At 36.5% G+C, this 17,869-nt stretch overlaps 1 protein-coding gene and 1 non-coding gene across 2 annotated transcripts; one reads left to right on the forward strand and one right to left on the reverse strand.

Moving 5' to 3' along the window:
• The first annotated feature begins 4,830 nt into the window (after positions 1 to 4,830).
• On the forward strand, positions 4,831 to 6,996 carry LOC107877663 (nod factor hydrolase protein 1). Its single transcript, XM_016724349.2, has 2 exons — positions 4,831 to 6,089; positions 6,815 to 6,996. The coding sequence occupies exons 1-2, from the start codon at positions 4,979 to 4,981 to the stop codon at positions 6,838 to 6,840; spliced, it is 1,137 nt and encodes a 378-aa protein (XP_016579835.2). The 5' UTR covers positions 4,831 to 4,978; the 3' UTR covers positions 6,841 to 6,996.
• On the reverse strand, positions 6,973 to 7,077 carry LOC124886154. Its single transcript, XR_007043242.1, has one exon. It is a non-coding gene; the product is annotated as a U6 spliceosomal RNA (small nuclear RNA).
• Between the last annotated feature and the right edge of the window lie 10,792 nt (positions 7,078 to 17,869).

Genomic DNA, 17,869 nt, shown 5'->3' on the forward strand with positions numbered 1-17,869 from the left:
GACCTAACTCCTAAGCCCATAAAACATATCGTCTACTTTGGCGCAATATGTCTCGCGTACTTGTCCCTCAAAATATGTCATCATCGAGCTTAAAAGTATGCATATCATAGAAATTTTTGTTATTCCTTAATTATAAAGTTCTTCATTTTTTATCAGAGATTCGCCTAAAATATCTCGTACAACCCTTCATTTTATAATACTCTAGAAAAAAAATCACTTTAATTAAGAAATAAATCAACTATAATCACTTAATGCCAATGTAATTTGAACAAAAAACTAACATCTAAAGAATAAAAACCAAAATGTTTGTTGAGAGGTCCTTGTTATTCTTATTATCATAATCTTAATAAACTAAAAGCTTAAGAAAAAATTTTATATAAAAAAATAAAACACAAGGCCTCCGTTTGATTTTTGCCTTAAGCCATAAATTTGCTTAAGCCGCCCCTAATGCTGATGATGTCATTCTATGCTTAATAAAAAAATAAAAAATTAAAAGTTACTTACATTCGGCTGACAAAATATTTCATGCATGCTAAGACATACTATATGCTTAATTAGAATAGCGTTTGGTTATAAATTTTAGTAGTAGATTTAAAAAAAAAAAAATTCTTTAAATATTTGTTTGATCATGAAAAATTAATCAAATTTTAAAAGCATAGATCAAATTAATTTTTAATGGATCACAAAATTGGATGGATTCTTTTTAATGGATCAAAAAAAATTTTAAAAAGAGAATTAATTTTTTTTAAAAAATAAAAAATAAAATAAAAAATGATGTGGCCCTTTAATAAGCTGCCACGTGGCAAGACTGCTTTTTAAAACCGGCTGTTAAAAAGTAATGGCATGAATGAGCCTATTTTGTAACGGCGATGGCATAAATGAGCCCAACTTTTAACGGATGACATAAATGAGTCATTTCTGATAGTTCAGTGGGCTGAAGGAAGCGCCCAAGAAGAGCAAATAACACCACTGGGCTATCTAAGTGCCTTGTTTCATATGGTTCAAAATTAATATACGTACATAAATATAGATTTTCTACCTTATATATACCACGTAATTTTTTACCAAGGAAGTTCGGGTGAACCCCCTGACAACCACATAGGTCCGTCCCTGCGTTAATTTAATAATATTTTAATAACGTTAATTTAATAACATTAATTGATAACATTAATTTAATATACTACTACTACTATCCTTAATAACGTTTTAATAACGTTAAATAAATAACGTTTTATTAAAACTATAATTTTTTTTATTATAAGTATAGTTTCATCTTTAATTTAATATTTAAATAAATTATATTTAGATATATTATATAACTTAAATTCATCCTCTGCTTTATAATATATATAGATACTCGCGTGATTTTTTCGTATGAGGCTGACCAACCTAATTAATAAATCTTTAATATTGCTCTTTTTCCGCAATGACAAAAGAAATTAGATGTCATTTTCATCTTTGAGCCAAAAAATAATAATAAAATAATAGTGAAAAGTAATTTAAATATATAAAAAGGAATTAATAAGGGCATTATAGTCATTTTACCAGTTTTTTACCGTTGAAATGCTTAGACTTTAAGCTGGACACACCCAGTTTTGCATGTTGAATATGCGTTTTGTCACGTAAGATTGAGGGTCATATTTGTGCAGTTTTGAATAGTTAAAGGTCATATTTGTGCACTGTCAAAGTTTAAGGTCAAAGTTATAATTTAGTGTCAAGTTTAGAGTCATATTTATGTATTATGCCTAATTTAAAACTATACGTAGTTTCTCAGTTCGTTGACTATCTAAACTTTCATTTTGTCGGTGATAATTCGACTTCCCGTCTAAAAATTCGCTTCCCCGGGCCCCATTTTGAAGGATTAAACCTACAACAAAAAGTAAGGTAAGTAAAACTACTATAAAAGGTAAGATAAACGATAAAATAAGACTATTAAATAATAAGTAAAGACAAAATAAAGAAAAAAAGGATAAGAACGTGAAGACACAAAAATTGATAGTTACACAAAGTGAGGCTTTTCGTCTGCACTTAACAATGAATTTAACGATCCGATGCCATAAAATTTATGGGGCAAACAACATAAATCCCGCAGTTTGAAGCTTGATTACAGAAAATCCCAACATTTTGCATAATTACTGAAAACCTCGATTTTGGGTCTATCTAGATACATAGTTAGCTCTTGATATCTTCAATGAAGATACATTTTTCCTTTGTAAAGATACATATTTAGCTCCCGATATTTTTTTTTTGATTTTCGGTCTGTTAAGATACATAATACTTCCATAGAAGATGTACTTTTTCCTTTGTAAAGATACATAATTAACTGCCGATATATTTTTTCCGATTTTGAGTCTTTCAAGATATATAATTAGCTCCCAATACATCCAACGAAGATACATAATTAGTTGAAATTTTTATAATTACTTTGTGAGGGTGAAAATTTGTATAAATATAAGAAGTTAAGGTGTATGTTTATATTATTTTCTTAAACTTTAATTAAACTATACGCATTATATAATAAAGGCGGCTTCATCATTTTATGTTGAGATTGACTCAACATCACGATATACTAATTTGTTAATATATCTACAGTACATAAATAAATAATTAAAGAAGATCATTCACAAAAATTTTAATTGAGTGATAAGTACTCGTTCATCTTTAATTAAAAGTTTCAAGTTCGAACTTTTCGTGATACGAAATCACCATTATAAGGAAGTGTTTTACCTCAGAGTAAGACTTTTTGACGTGAAATCGGATTTAGTCAAACACCATATGAATATCGATCACCGAATAGGAAAAGAGAAAATAATATAAGACTATGTCAACAATTCTATTAAATATTTTTCTTAACTTCTAAATTCAAGATTTTAATTTTTCTTATCATATTTTATATGTAAAATGTTCAACGCATGACCAATCCATTGATGAAAATTTTTGTGCTCATGTGGTCATATCCATTAATTATATGTTCTATTGTTGTTTCTTATTTGTCCATTTACTTCATGGGACATGTTCATTCATGTGAGAAAGGTCAAATGCCATTACAATTTTTTAAAAATTTAACTAATAATAATAATCAACGGCGAATTTAAAATTTAAAGTAATCAACTAATGATAATTTGTACATATTAAATGAGCTTCTTAGAAAAAAATACTACGTTTATGCTAAAGTCATTGGACTCAGCCAAATTTGTGCACCATAGTCGAAATTCTACCTTCAACCTTAACCGCAACATAACGAATTTGTACGCTATTAGTGCATTTTATTAGGAAAATTACTTTATTTGTATGTTATTAATCTCCTTTATTGGTTACTTGCAGTAATCTTTTAGATGACCTAATCTTTTAGATGACACTATCGTTTTATAGAAACTAAAGAATTGGCTAAAAATGATGGCGTAAAATCCAAAAAATACAGGCCATTCAATTTTTCATTAAATAAACATTAAAATAGTGAAACAAAGGTACTTAATAAGAATCAAGATAGATCTCAATATATTTTAAAGATTAAAGAATGCATCTTCCACATTAATTAGATAAACTTAAGCTTGTTTTAATCTCAACTTGGTGGTGTTTTTTTTGTAATTAAATATTGAACACTTTCTAGTATATTTTTTTTTTTTTTAAATAAAAGTATTCTGTTATTCTTGACTTGATAAGTATTGTTAATTTTCCAGCAAAAAGTTGACCTACGATAACATGGAGATGATTGTATGTGCTTGTATTACAACCACATAACTAGCTAATAATTACATCTTGAGTGGACAATTGTATTAGGTATTTGTCAAACTTTAACCATCCTAAGGGAGAGGTGGTATGAATTTTTCCTCTTTTGACTTATTGTTAATGTTAAAATATCTTCTAGAGTTTGAATTAGTCAAAGGGCACACCAATAAAAAATTATGATCGAGCTGTAATTACTCTTTCATTTTTAATTAAATATTTTTGGGTTGAGATTTCGATACAGGTCTTGAACTAATCGGTAAAGTTGTTATCATGTGATCAGGAGGTCAGGGGTTCAAATCTTGAAAACAGCCTCTGACCGAAATGTCAGATAAGGCTGCGTACAATACACCCTTATGGTGGGACCCTTCCTCGAATCCTGCACATAGTGAGAACTTTAGTGCATCGGGCTGTCTTTTTTCGATACATGTCACGTTCTTTAGGACACGCTTTACTTTCAATGTGAAACTTTCCGATATAAATTGAGATTTAGTCCCGAGTTCAAACTCACTTTTTACTTTCCATTGTTGGATTTTTCAGAGCAAATTCTAATTTAGTCGAACTTCAATACTAATATCGAACACCAAAGAGAAGCAAAAAAAAGTGTCAAAAGGAATTTTCAAGTTGGGACTTTCCGTATAAATTGGGATTTAATCGTGGGCTCAAGGTCGCATTTTACCTTCCATTGTTGGACTTTCCAGTACAAATTCTAATTTAGTCGAACTTCAATACTAGTATCGAACACTGCACATATTTTTTTTAAAAAAAGTAATAAAAAGTATTATGTTCGGGCAGAATAAGCAATACCACAAGCAAAAGAAAAATAAGAAGAAGACACACAGATTTACGTGGAAACCCTTGCAGGAAAAAACCACAGGCAGAGGATTTTCACAAGTATGAGTCGCACCGCAAACTTTTCAAAGCCAAATCAACATAATTTGGATCACAAACTCTAACAAAAAGGCATCAACTCCATTGAGAAGTGGGACAATACCAATAACTAACTAGTCAAAAATATCAACTTTTTGGAACCAATTCCTTTAGGTAATCTTTCACTCTATCCACACATACCAAGTCGTGTTTTTCACATCTTGTAGCCAAATAGAAACAGCCAATTCCTTAATACCAAAACAATAAAAACAAAAAGATATTCCCAGTTTGACCTTCATCAATTATCAAGGTTCCATTTGTCCTATAAATAGAGAAGTAACATAAACAAACAATCATATAGTTGTATATTTTCTTAATAAAAATGGCTAGTCCTAAAACTAACATTTTGCTATGTTGTGTTATCATTTGTCTTTCCCTTTCTTGTGTCATGGCACATCCTCCTTCATCTAAAGGTGTCAAAGGTGCATATTACCCTTCATGGGCATTTTCAACTTTCCCACCATCATCTATAGACACATCTTTGTTCACTCACATCTACTATGCATTCCTTGTCCCAAACAACACAACATTTACATTCGATATCGACGATGAAACCTCCACCCTCCTCTACAACTTCACCTCCACCCTCCGGTCCAAAAGACCAGTCGTGAAGACACTCTTTTCGGTAGGGGGAGGAGGTGAAGGACCGGCTAGGTTCTCGCGTATGGCATCTACATCCGCCTCTCGTTTGAGTTTTATAAAGTCTAGCATAGAAGTAGCTAGAAAGTACGGATTTGATGGATTTGATCTTGACTGGGAATTCCCTCAGAACAATAAGGACATGGAGAATTTAGCGATTTTACTAGACCAATGGAGAGTTGAGGTACAAAAAGAATCTTGGAAGACAAGAAGGCCACAACTTTTGATCACAGCAGCTGTTTACTTCTCTGTTGACTTCTTCTTATGGGGTGAATTCAGATCATATCCTGTGCCTTCAATCAACAAGAACTTAGACTGGATCAACTTAATGTTCTACGACTATCGCGGATCATGGGACACATCTGCCACAGGTGCACAAGCAGCATTATTCGACACGAAAAGTAACATTAGCACAAGTTATGGACTAAGTACTTGGATCAAGGCAGGGGCCTTAAGGAGCAAGTTGATCATGGGATTGCCACTTTATGGTAGGACATGGAAATTGAAAGATCCTAATGTAGATGGAATTGGTGCACCAGCAGTTGGTGTTGGTCCTGGTGATGAAGGGACAATGACTTATAGGGAAATAGAGAAGTTCAATGAGGAGAATAATGCTAAGGTTGTATATGATTCTGCTACAGTTTCTGCTTACTCGGTGGCCGGAACTTCTTGGATTGGCTTTGATGACACTAAGTCTGTTGCAACAAAGTTAAGGTATGCTCAAGCACAAAGACTTAGAGGATACTTCTTTTGGGCTGTTGCTGGTGACAAAGATTGGAAAATCTCTAGAACAGGTAACTTGCTTACACTTATTAGGATGATTCAACTTATATACACTGACAGTATGAAGTCTAGATTGTTTTATCTTGAGCCGGGGGTCTATTGGAAACAACCTCTCTATCTCACCTCTGAGGCAGTGGTATGGACTGCGTACACTTACCCTCCCCAGATCCCACTTGGTGGGAGTATACTGGGTATGTTGTTGTTTGTTATATACACTGACAGTATCAAGATATTTGTACACTATAGCACCTATTAACTTGTTATAACATGTGATTTGCAACCTATGTTGTCTATCGCGCATAAATTAGATTTGCGTATGAGGCAAAAGTTCACGACTTTTCAATTAAGTCAGAGACGGTAACCTGTTTAATGGACAAGAAGTTCTGCCTCACAGACAAAAGTTGTCAGTACTGTACAAATATTCACAAGTTAATACAATTGAAACTTCTGCCAAATAATCAACATATGACACTATCTTCACTGTCTATAACTTCTTGAAAAGTCACAATGTCCCACCTCAAAGGAAAATGAAACTCTTGCGCACACTACAACTAGAACTTATGCTCGATGAAACTAAGACACGTTACGCGTTTCAACATGTTAAAGTACACGAATAGTGTAAAATCATTAATGTTGTCGTAGTGTATAAGTTAAAATCATGCTAAAAATAGATCTAGCATACAACTGATTAATTTTTTTTACAGAAACTGACTTTATTCTTTTTCTTATTATGCAGCTAAACAATCATGGATTATTTCCTAAGGGATGAAGGGAACAAAAAAGAATTGTCAAGGCACTAAAGGAAATGTAAGCATAGGTTAATAGCATAGTTGGCATTGGCATACAACATAATTATGGAAAATTTGTATAATGAACATAATATGGAAACAGGAGAAAATTTTTGGACCTTTTTATCGATTTGTGCGTGTCATCCTTGCGCAGGGGCCATGCTAATCTTCTCTGTATCATTCCAATTTTATCGGATGTCCCCACAGGAACAAATATGTATCTAAATGTTTTGCTATATGAACTGTTATAAATCGGCAGAAATAAAGCAAACCACAAGCAAAATAATAAACAAAAACTCATAGATTTACGTGGAAATCCTTGCGGGAAAAACCACGGGCAGAGGATGTTTCACTATAATGAAAGGAGAGGAGTACAATGTGGAGAATGAGTATTTTCTGAAAACACAAAATAAACCACTAAATGAACTTATAAATACGTGCATACAAATAAGTCCTAGGCCCAAAAACATAAAAATCCATACTGTGTGCTTTGCCCCCGCACCCCATTGAGATGGGTGGTGGGATCCAGGATCGGGCCTATCCCTACGCTACCACCACAGATCTCATTGAAAATCACAAATATGGATCGCACCGTGAAACTTTCAACATAATTCGGTCACAACTCTTAACATGAACTCAGGAGGAAGCTTTCTGCAGCCGATGTGGGAGAAATATTATGGGCCTGGACTGATGTTACCCTCTTTCTGTTCCACTTGAACAAGTCCACTTGGGCCTGGGCTGGCTTATTGCTATGCTGGCCAAGCTTGAATGCAGTGTCCCCGACAACAGGGATGTCAGTACGAAAGAAATGTAGTAGTATATAAGGCATGCATAACATATGAAAGACAGCAACAATAAAAAAGTACAAGAATCAACCTGACATCGGGCGTACAGTAAGGAAACTGAAGAACCATGATAGGTCTCATATTGGCACGGCTATAGATCAACTTCTGATCGCGTTCTAGATTTCTTTCAACATTGCACTCATGTACTCTCTCTATATATTTATACTGTACACACATATATTCAAGGAAAAACAAATCTAAAAGATTTTCCAGAGACTTAAAAAGCTGTTTCCATAAATCCATCTTCAAAGATGAATGCACATCTTGGGCTCTATTCCTTCAACCGTAAAGCAAAGATCAACCATTTACTCAAATTCTTGCGTTTTGAACTAACACATTTACCAAATCAGGTCGGGCAAATAGCTTTTGGTTACATTTGTTAAGAATCTCAAACATGAAACTCCATGTTGAGACAAGGTATAATCTTTTTTGCGTTCATTAAGGAAAATAACAAGAATCTTGTAGCTAACAAGAAGTCACTCTTAAGTCGAAACCAGGCTACACAAGTAGAACTAAAATGGAACTGGACACTGCAGAAGAGGTAGCAACAGAAACTGTTCACCAAAATTCAAGAGCATTGCACAAAGTGAACCAATAGAACATAAAACCAGTACGTGAGAATGTTTACGAGTTTCAGAAAAATTACATGTCATGCTTTTTTATTTAACTAGCACAAGCATAGCAAGCACACTGGGATACTTACAACAGTGTTTTAGAAATCATGAGCATTGTTGTTGGTAATTAAGAACAAAACAAATTTGCTGGCAGAATATAAACTGTCACGACCTGGGCCGAGGCCATGGCCGCGACGAGCATCCCGAACCATGAAGGCCCGAGTGCCCTTCCTATCTGGCAATCATGCAAACCACTCGTATATTATTAAGAAATGCGGAAAATATAATAAGACGGAAACATGGTCAATCTCTTAGTTCAACTGAATAATACAAAATTAAGTTCATAACATTCAAAACACATGACACCAGTCTGCGAAATCTCTAACGATATGAAAATCAACATCTTGTCTAAGCTGGGACAATACTCCCAGTCAAACCAAAAACAAAATGAAATAACAGTGTTCTAAAAACAGGCCTTCCGAAATAAGGGAGGCCCACCAACTGCACACTTCTGTTTGACAAATCTACGGCTTAGCGGGACCCCCAGACTGAGCCTCAGACCCAGAAATATAGGGGGTGAATATAAATGTACTAGTACAAAGAGAAATCCAAAATAATGTGTTTTTATATATAACATAAATGAGAGCATTTCATAAAGCGTTATGCATGGAGTAATTTTGTAACGCCCCGAAGTTTTTCCTAGCTAAATTTTTGTCCCTAAAGTATCAAGTATTGGATTCTAGAATGATTTATACTTATTTTCCTGTGGAATTCCTTAGATTTCAACTTTTCATTACGTAGGTAAACGAATAAGTTTTCCGCCGACATAAGATTTGTCCAAAACGGACACTCAGTTAAGGAGTTATGGTTAATTTAAGTCCTAGTCATAAAACACCGTCATTCTTGTCTTTGGCGCGTCGCGGAGAAGGTGTAAATGACGATGGTCAATTTCCAGTGAGACTCCGCGATGGTGGCGCGTCGCGGAGTGGGCCAAATTCCCATTCGTCAATTTCCAGTGACCCACCGCGATAGTGGCGCGTCGCGGTGGCCAATGAGATCGAGTTCCCAATTTAAATTTTTTCAGTTTCGTTTAGAAGTTAACAAGGGTAGTTTGAACTTTTTCCAAGTCTCTTAAAATATCCAAACAGGAGATTAAGACCTCTATAAGCATAATATTCAACATTCTCAAGATTTTCCTCAAAACAAAAATCCTAGTTCATATACTTCTCCTCCAAGGAACTCAAGATTCAACCGTGGGTTTTCAAAACAAATTGGAGATTTGGAATTTCCAAGCCGTAGGCATCAAGAAGCATCCTTTAATTTCCTAAATAGAGGTACGCGGGGTTTTTCTAAAATTTCATGGGCATAGAAATCATGATTATAAGAAAGGGGTTTGAATTTATGAATATGTTCATGTTTTAGAAACATTGATGATATTGTTTTGGCCTTTCGGCTTTCCCCCAAATTGATTTGAATTGTATATATGTATGTATGCATTGAAAACCGTGAATTTTGAATTGAGAGCATGAAATATATATAATCTCCCTCTCCCATTACTTTATTATTTGATTTATAAGTTATGAATCCTTATATTTCATGGTTTACAGAATGATTCAAGATACTATTTGTCTTATGTGAAATTCATGATGATTAGAAATGGGAGAGAGGAATGCTTTTATTATTTTAAATGTTGAGACTGATAAACAAAGAAAATTCAGGAATGTTTTTGAGAAGTTGGCAACTACTTGTTGAAATTGTTGAATGAATGGAGAGTCTTTGCATGATTTTTGACTTATGATTTGAGATATGACTCTTCTTACACTATATGCATGATCAAGTGGCCTGAACGTTGTTTTAGAATGAAATAATCATATATGGCTCAAAATAATGACTTGCAAGTCTTGGTAAGACAATACCAATTCAGACAATGCCATAACAGACACAGACTAATACAGAAATAAGACTTTACCAGACTTTCATATTTTAGAATTTCAGAATGATGTATATTCAAAAAAGGCTAAAATAAGATATAAAGAGATATTAGTTGGTTTCCTGAAGAGGAAACGAGTTCAGATAACTCATTTCCCAAAACTGTGATTTGCCGATCTGGGTATATTTATTACGCTGGCCTAGTGCCGTGTGGCGTATTTGAATCAGAAACTCCAAACCTTGCGGCATACTTGGGTTGGGGGCTTCCCCGCCGAGTCAATGACGGATTCCATATAGTCCGTGGAATATCAAAGTTGTAGGAGAGTGCCACCTAGCTCAGAAGTAATACAAAGATCAGACATTGCATTGACAAGAATGATTTATGATTTTCAGAAAGTGCCTATGTGTTTTGAGAACTGTTTATGCATTATGTTTTAACATATTTCTCTCCATTATTTTACTTATATAAAAGTTTTATTTTGGATTACTTTGAGTACCAGTATATTGTATTGAACCCCTCCCTCCTACCTCTCAGGTTCTGAGGCTCAGTCAAGGGGTCCAGACAAGCAGTAGAATTCATCAGACAGAGTTGCAGTGTCCAGTTGGTGAGCCTCTAATATTCCGACAGGCCTATTTATTTTTAAAAAATTATTAGTGGTACGGTTTTGGTCTATTGGGGGCCTTGTCCCATCTTTCAGATTGTGTTAAAGAGTATGTAGTAGATGTTTCACAGACGATTTGCAGATATTGCTAGTTAGTTTTGGATTTCATTCTTTAATGCTAAATTCATATAAGATTTATGACCATGATTCAATCTTGCTATAATTTTCGTATTTCCTTATTTATGTATGAATGGTGTATATGATTTCAAGTTAAAAGGCTGTTTGGGCCTTTATGGTTCGGGATGCTCGTCATGGCCAGGGCCTTAGTTTGGGTCGTGAAAAATTTAAAACACATGGGCAATATCAAATGATCATAAAGAAATTTTGTAAATGCAATTCCTTTCTTTGTGAGCTAGGTGGTGCACCCTACATATCAAAAAGTATCCCATTAGCTATAGGGAATCTGCCCTTAACATGGCGGCCAAGCCCCCAACCCAAGTTTGCCGCAAGGGTTGGAGTATCTAAATCTGATATTCCACAGGGCACTAGGCCAACGTATAATCCCTCTTTTGGGATATAATAAACCCTTATCGGCAAAACACGATTCTGGGCAATTAATCTATAACGGCCCATAAAATTCGTGCATGTACTAACCCCTAGTAGTGCACTCTTAGCCTTGAAAACTTGAAAATATTCTGTGTCAAGAGACTTAGTCTCATTTTTTAGCTCTTAACTTTGGGGATTTTATTTTCAGTCCTCCCAATCTTTGATTTTAGATTTTCTTGTTGCATTGCGATGAGGCAAGGTCATAGTATATCTCAGATGAGTTTTAGAATTTTTAGACGAGCCTAAGGGCATGTTTGGTGTGCCATTCCAGTAGCTTGAGGCGATTGAGAGGCGCAGCCTGGGGTACCCCGCCGCTCTAAGGCAGGCTCCGCCTGGGCTATCTCACTGCTCTAAGGCGGGCGACGCCTAGGATACACTGGTGCTCTAGGACGGGCGCCGCCTGGCATATCGCGCCCAACTTATTTTCAGCACCCTTGTCCATTTTATTAAGCGTATTTTAGGTATTTTTATTCCCTTTATCATCTTAAACACGAGATTAAGCTCCCAAATAACCATAATACACATACTTTTACCAAAATTACTCAAGAACTCTCTTAAGGGTTTCAAAATAAAAATCTAAATAATGCAAGATTTGACCGTGAGTTTTAGAAGATAATTGAAGATCTGAAATCCTCAGAACGTAGGCTTCAAGAAGCATCCTTTAAAATTCCTAAATAGAGCTACGTGGGGTTGTCCCAAATTTCATGGGCATGATTTTTGAAAAGAATTTACACAAGACTTTACTATCTATATGTGTACGTGTGTTTTTACAAGTGGGGTTTTGTTTTAATACCAATAACATGTTTTTGTGATATGGTTTTGAAAGAAATATTGAAATATCATGGGGTTGTTGGCTTGCATATATTTCAATTGTTGAATTGTGAACATGTGATCTGAATTTCGAAAAGGTGAGATGTATATGAATTATGAATTCTTTAAATCCCCCATGATAATGTTTATACCCCTCACTATACTTGTGTTAAACCATCGAGATCATGAGTTTTTGCAATTGACATGATATTAGTCATAAATGATAAAGTTTCTTGAAACTATTACATGTTGAGAACCATGGTGCATGTGTTTGATGTGTGTGAAAGTTTTATATATGTGCATGTTGTAAATGGCATAAAAAGTTGGAGAATTGATGTGGTACTGATGACTTGTAAGTCGGGTATGACGATACCTTACAGAGTATGACTTGTGATTAATTAAATTGAACTTAATGTTTGACTTTATGTGAGTTAGGTGGTTATCCGAAGAAAGCGCAGGTCAAATGACTCTATGCTGGAAACTGTGAATTACCAACATGGAAAACTTGGTACCATGCTGTGTGATCTTGTGTACCTAATAATGTGTTATCCTAATTTAGGACAAATGGTTAAGAGCCCTGCTTTATGATCTTAAGCCCAACTCTGACACATGGACTTGATTGGGATGAAGACATCCTGCTGTGTGATCTTGTGTGTCTTTCTCTCCTTACTAATACTCAAATCTTGGCGGCAATCAGGATTTGACAGTTGGTGAAAATTATAGGGTGTACCACCTAGCTCAATAGTGATACAATGTTGTTGAAAAATCATTATACTATGCCCATGTGTTTTTGAACTGCCTTTTGATAAAGTGTTTTATAACAGCTCTCATCTATGTTATATAAAAATTCTATTTTATTTTAGATTATTCTGCATACCAGTACATCTGTATTGACCCCTCTCCCCTACCTCTCAAGTTCTGGGGCTCAGTCTAGGGTCCAAAAAAGTAGTAGATTTCATCAGACAAAGTTGCTGTGTCCAGTGGGTGAGCCTTCTGTATTTTAGAGGGCCTGTTTACATTCATAAAATTATTGTTAGTTATGTTTTGTCTACTGGGGGCCTTGTCCCAGTTTCAGGCAGTTGTCAGATTTTCATGTAGTATAGATTTAGCAAACTGAGTCAGTTGTTATTTAGATGTAGTTGATTTACAGTTTTCATACTTATCTTGAATTTAGAATTGACTATGTTTCCATAGCAGATTATGTTTTCCGCATCTTCTTTTATTACATGAATGTTGTGTATGATTACCAGATAGAGAAAGGCGTTTCGGGCCTTCATGGTTTGGGATGTCCGTCACGGCCAGGCCCTAGTTCGGGTCGTAACAAACTTGGTATCAGAGCATGGATCATGGTCCCAAGGTGTCTGCGAAATCGTGTTGGGTAGAGTCTTTTTTATGGATGTGTAGCGCACCACACTTATAAGAAGGGGGCTACTAGGCATTTAGGAATGTTTCTCTTCTTTGTGATTTAGTTCGTGCCTTAGAGTCTTAATTAGAAATTGTCCCCTAACCAGTGATCTATTGTATTTCAGAAAATAGTCATGCCTCCTTGTTGTTCCAACAACCAGGATAATTAGGATGATGAAGTTCACCCCACTCATGGCACGTGGACCCATAATAGAGCCCACACCCCAGAACCTATTCCTACTCTGGGAGTACCTCCAGTCCCAACCAGCCCTCCTTGAACTCTGAGGAAAAATATTAACCGTCCCCAGTCTTCTCAGAGGGACATATCAAATGCAGAATTCAGACAATCCATTCACATGCTTGCCTAGTTGGTAGCCACACAGACTCAGAGGTCGAAGGATAGTGGGTTTGCATCTGTTACTTCTGAGGTAACCAGAGTAGGCTAGTTCATAATAATGAACCCGCCCAAATTCTCTTGCACCAAGGTGGAAGAGGACCCACAGGACTTCGTAGATGAAATAGAGAAGATTTTCAAAGTAATGCATGTGGATCAGGTGGAAGGGGTTGAGTTAGCAGCATACTAACTTAAGGATGTAGCGAACCAATGGTACAACAAGTGGGAGGATACGAAAGGGGAGAGTACTGAGGCCACAGTTTGGGACGAGTTCGTAGAAGCTTTTCTTGACCGATTCTTTCCTCTAGAGTTGAGGAAAGCCAAAGTAAGGAATTCATGAACCTTAAACAGGGGAAAATGAGTGTCCGGGAGTACACTCTGAAGTTTAATCAACTAGCTCGTTATGCACCAGAAATGATAGGAAATATGAGAGCCCGGATGAGGAAATTTGTATCTGGCCATTTCGATGATCTAACACTTGAATGTCAAAGGGTAATGCTAAATAAGAAGATGGACTTTGCTAGGCTGTCAGTACACATGCAGTAGGTAGAAGAGAAGAAAAAGGAAATTTTTGAATCTAGAGAGAGAGACAGGCAGGCGAAAAGGGCCAGAACAGTAGGTCAGAACCCCAGTCAGTAGCAGAGCGGTAATTGGGGTAACAAATGGCAAAAGAATAAGTTTTGGAGTAACGTGCGGTCTACAGCTAGCACCCAAGCACCCATACCCCCAGCTGATAGACGATCGCAGAGTTTTCAGATAAGTCATGGACCCAGGGTTTAGGATACCCATTCACAGGGTAGCATGACGTAATTCGCCAGATCTTTTCCCCATTGTAGTATCTGCGGAAGGAACCATCTTGGAAAGTAATACCTTGAGAGGAGAAATTACTATTCCTACAGCCAAGTGGTCCACCTACAGAGAGATTACCCTGACTCTGGGGGTAATGTTGGGGGAGCCAAGTCTCAAGCAAATCTTTCATACCACCATATCAGAGGGGGCCCACTTCAGCTATCAGGAGTGGTCGCAACTGGTTGTATGCATTGAACAACCGCCAGGAGGCAAAGGCCTCACCAGATGTAGTTACTGGTATGTTAAAAATCTTTTCCCATAATGTTTATGTATTAGTTGATCCCGGGTCTACCCTATTTTATGTGACCCCGTATGTGGCTGTTGGTTTTGGGTTTGAGCCCGATGTGATTGATGGACCTTTCTCTGTTTCCACTCTGGTGGGGGATTCTGTTGTGGCTAGGAGGATGTATAAGAATTATGTTGTATCTATTCTTGGTAGGGATACTAGGGCAAACCTCATAGAACTTGATATGGTTGCTTTTGATGCTATCCTAAGGATGGACTGGCTCCATCGGTGTTATGCCACACTAGACTATAGGACTCGAAAAGTTACCTTTTCTTTTCTGAATGAGCCAGTAATAGAGTGGGAAGGGCATTCTTTAGAACCTAGAGGGCATTTCATATCTTATCTCAAAGCCCGTAAACTTATTTCTAAGGGCTGCTTGTATATTCTTATTCGGGTTAAAGATTCTAATGTCGAAAGTCTTCCTCTTCAGTCTATCCCTGTATTAAATGAATTTTTGGAAGTTTTTCCGAATGGTCTCCTAGGAATTCCACTTGATAGGGAGATAGATTTTGGCATTGATGTGTTGCCAGATACCCATCCTATTTCTATTCCGCCATATAGAATGGCTCCTGCAGAGCTAAAAGAGTTAAAAGAATAGTTAGCAGATCTCTTATATAAAGGTTTTATCAGACCTAGTGTTTCTCCCTGGGGTGTACCTGTACTCTTCGTGCGAAATAAAGATGGTTCCCTACGTATGTCATAGATTACCGTCAGCTGAATAAGGTCATTGTTAAAAATAAATATCCTCTTTCTAGGATTGATGACCTTCTTGATCAACTTCAGGGTGCTAAGTATTTTTCTAATATAGACCTTTTTTTGGGATATCATCAGTTGAAAGTTAGGGAATTAGACATTCCCAAGACAGCTTTCTGAACCAGATATGGTCATTATGAATTCTTAGTCATGTCCTTCAGGTTGACTAATGCCCCTGCAATTTTCATGGACCTAATGAATAGGGTCTTTTATTATTTCCTACACCTGTTTGTCATAGTTTTTATTGACGACATCTTGATTTAATCCAAAAGTGAGGAGGACTATGCCGTTCACCTCTGAATTATTCTTCAGACTCTCAAAGATCATAAGTTGTATGCAAAATTCTCCAAGTGTGAATTCTGGCTGAGTCCTATTGCTTTGTTAGGGCATATTGTGTCTAGTAAGGGGATTTGGGTTGATCCCCAAAAGGTTGAGGCAGTGAGAAAATAGCGTAGACCCACGACTCCAATCGATATTTGGAGTTTTTTGGGTTTGGCAGGTTATTATAGAAGGTTCGTAAAGAGTTTCTCTTCCATAGCTGCACCACTTACTAAGTTGACTCAGAAAAAGGTGAAGTTTTTATGGTCTGACTCTTTTGAGAATAGTTTTGAGAAGTTGAAAGACAAGTTGACTACTGCTCCTGTTTTGACTCTTTCGAAAGGTACAAAAGGTTTTGTTATGTATTATGATGTATCCCGAGTGGGACTTGGGTATGTACTTATGCAGCATGGTAAGATAGTAGCTTATGCATCTCGACAGTTAAAGGCGCACAAGTGGAACTACCCCACTCATGACTTGGAGTTAGCGGCTGTGGTTTTTGCACTTAAGATCTGGTAGCACTATTTGTACGGGGTACATGTTGATATATTCACTGACCATAAAAGTTTACAGTATATTTTCTTGCAGAAAGAATTGAGCCTCAGGTAGAGGCGCTGGATAGAACTGCTAAAGGATTATGACATAAGCCTGCACTATCATCCGAGAAAGGCAAACATGGTAGCCGATGCCCTCAATAGATTGTCTATGGGTTGTCTTTCTCAAGTTAAGAAAGGGAAGAGAGAGATGGTGAAAGATATTCACTGGCTTGCAAATCTAGGAGTGTGACTCTTGGATTTCAAAGATGGGGGAATGGTTGTTCATGAGATAGCTAAGTCTTTCCTTTGTGCAGAAGTTAAAGAGAAGCAGGTTGAAGATCCCATCTTGATGCAGATCAATAAAGATGTGGGTCAGTAGAAGGTGATGTCCTTCGAAATTGGTGGTGATGGTATTTTAAGGTATCAGGGTAGATTATATGTACCAGATGTTGATGGGTTGCAGAAGAAAGTCCTTAATGAAGCTCATACTTCTAGGTATGTTGTTCACCTAGGCTCTACTAAGATGTACCATGATCTGAAATCTATGTATTGGTGGAATAATATGAAACGTGATGTGGCTGACTTTGTTTCTAAGTGTTTGAACTGCCAACAAGTTAAAGTAGAGCATTTGAGGCCAGGCGGTTCTTCCCAAGAGGTAGCTTTACCCTTGTGGAAGTAGGAGATGATTAATATGGACTTCATTACAGGACTCTCAAAGTCCCGAAACCAATATGATTCTATTTGGGTAATTATAGATAGGCTGACCAAGTCATCCCATTTTCTGCCTCTCAGGACTAACTATTCGGAAGAGGATTATGCCAAGCTGTTCATTGCAGAAGTAGTTCGTTTGCATGGTGCACCTGTGTCCATCATATCCGATCGAGGTACACAGTTTTTTTCTCAGTTGTGGAGATCTTTCCAGAGGGGTCTAGGTACCTAAGTGAACCTAAGTACTGCATTTCACCCTCAAACTAATGGGCAGGCTGAGCGTACCATCCATATTCTTGATGACTTGTTGAGGGCCCGTGCGATTGATTTTAAAGGTAGTTGGGTAGAG

Source organism: Capsicum annuum, chromosome 7 (assembly GCF_002878395.1).
Source record: "Capsicum annuum cultivar UCD-10X-F1 chromosome 7, UCD10Xv1.1, whole genome shotgun sequence".
NCBI classification, from domain to species: domain Eukaryota; kingdom Viridiplantae; phylum Streptophyta; class Magnoliopsida; order Solanales; family Solanaceae; genus Capsicum; species Capsicum annuum.

What these genes read in the sequence shown, in the direction of transcription:
- LOC107877663 (XM_016724349.2), top strand. Translation starts at nt 4,979, where the DNA reads ATGGCTAGTCCTAAAACTAACATTTTGCTATGTTGTGTTATCATTTGT. An exon ending in TTGGAAAATCTCTAGAACAG is followed by an intron (nt 6,090 to 6,814) that starts GTAACTTGCTTA and finishes CTTATTATGCAG; the next exon opens with CTAAACAATCATGGATTATT.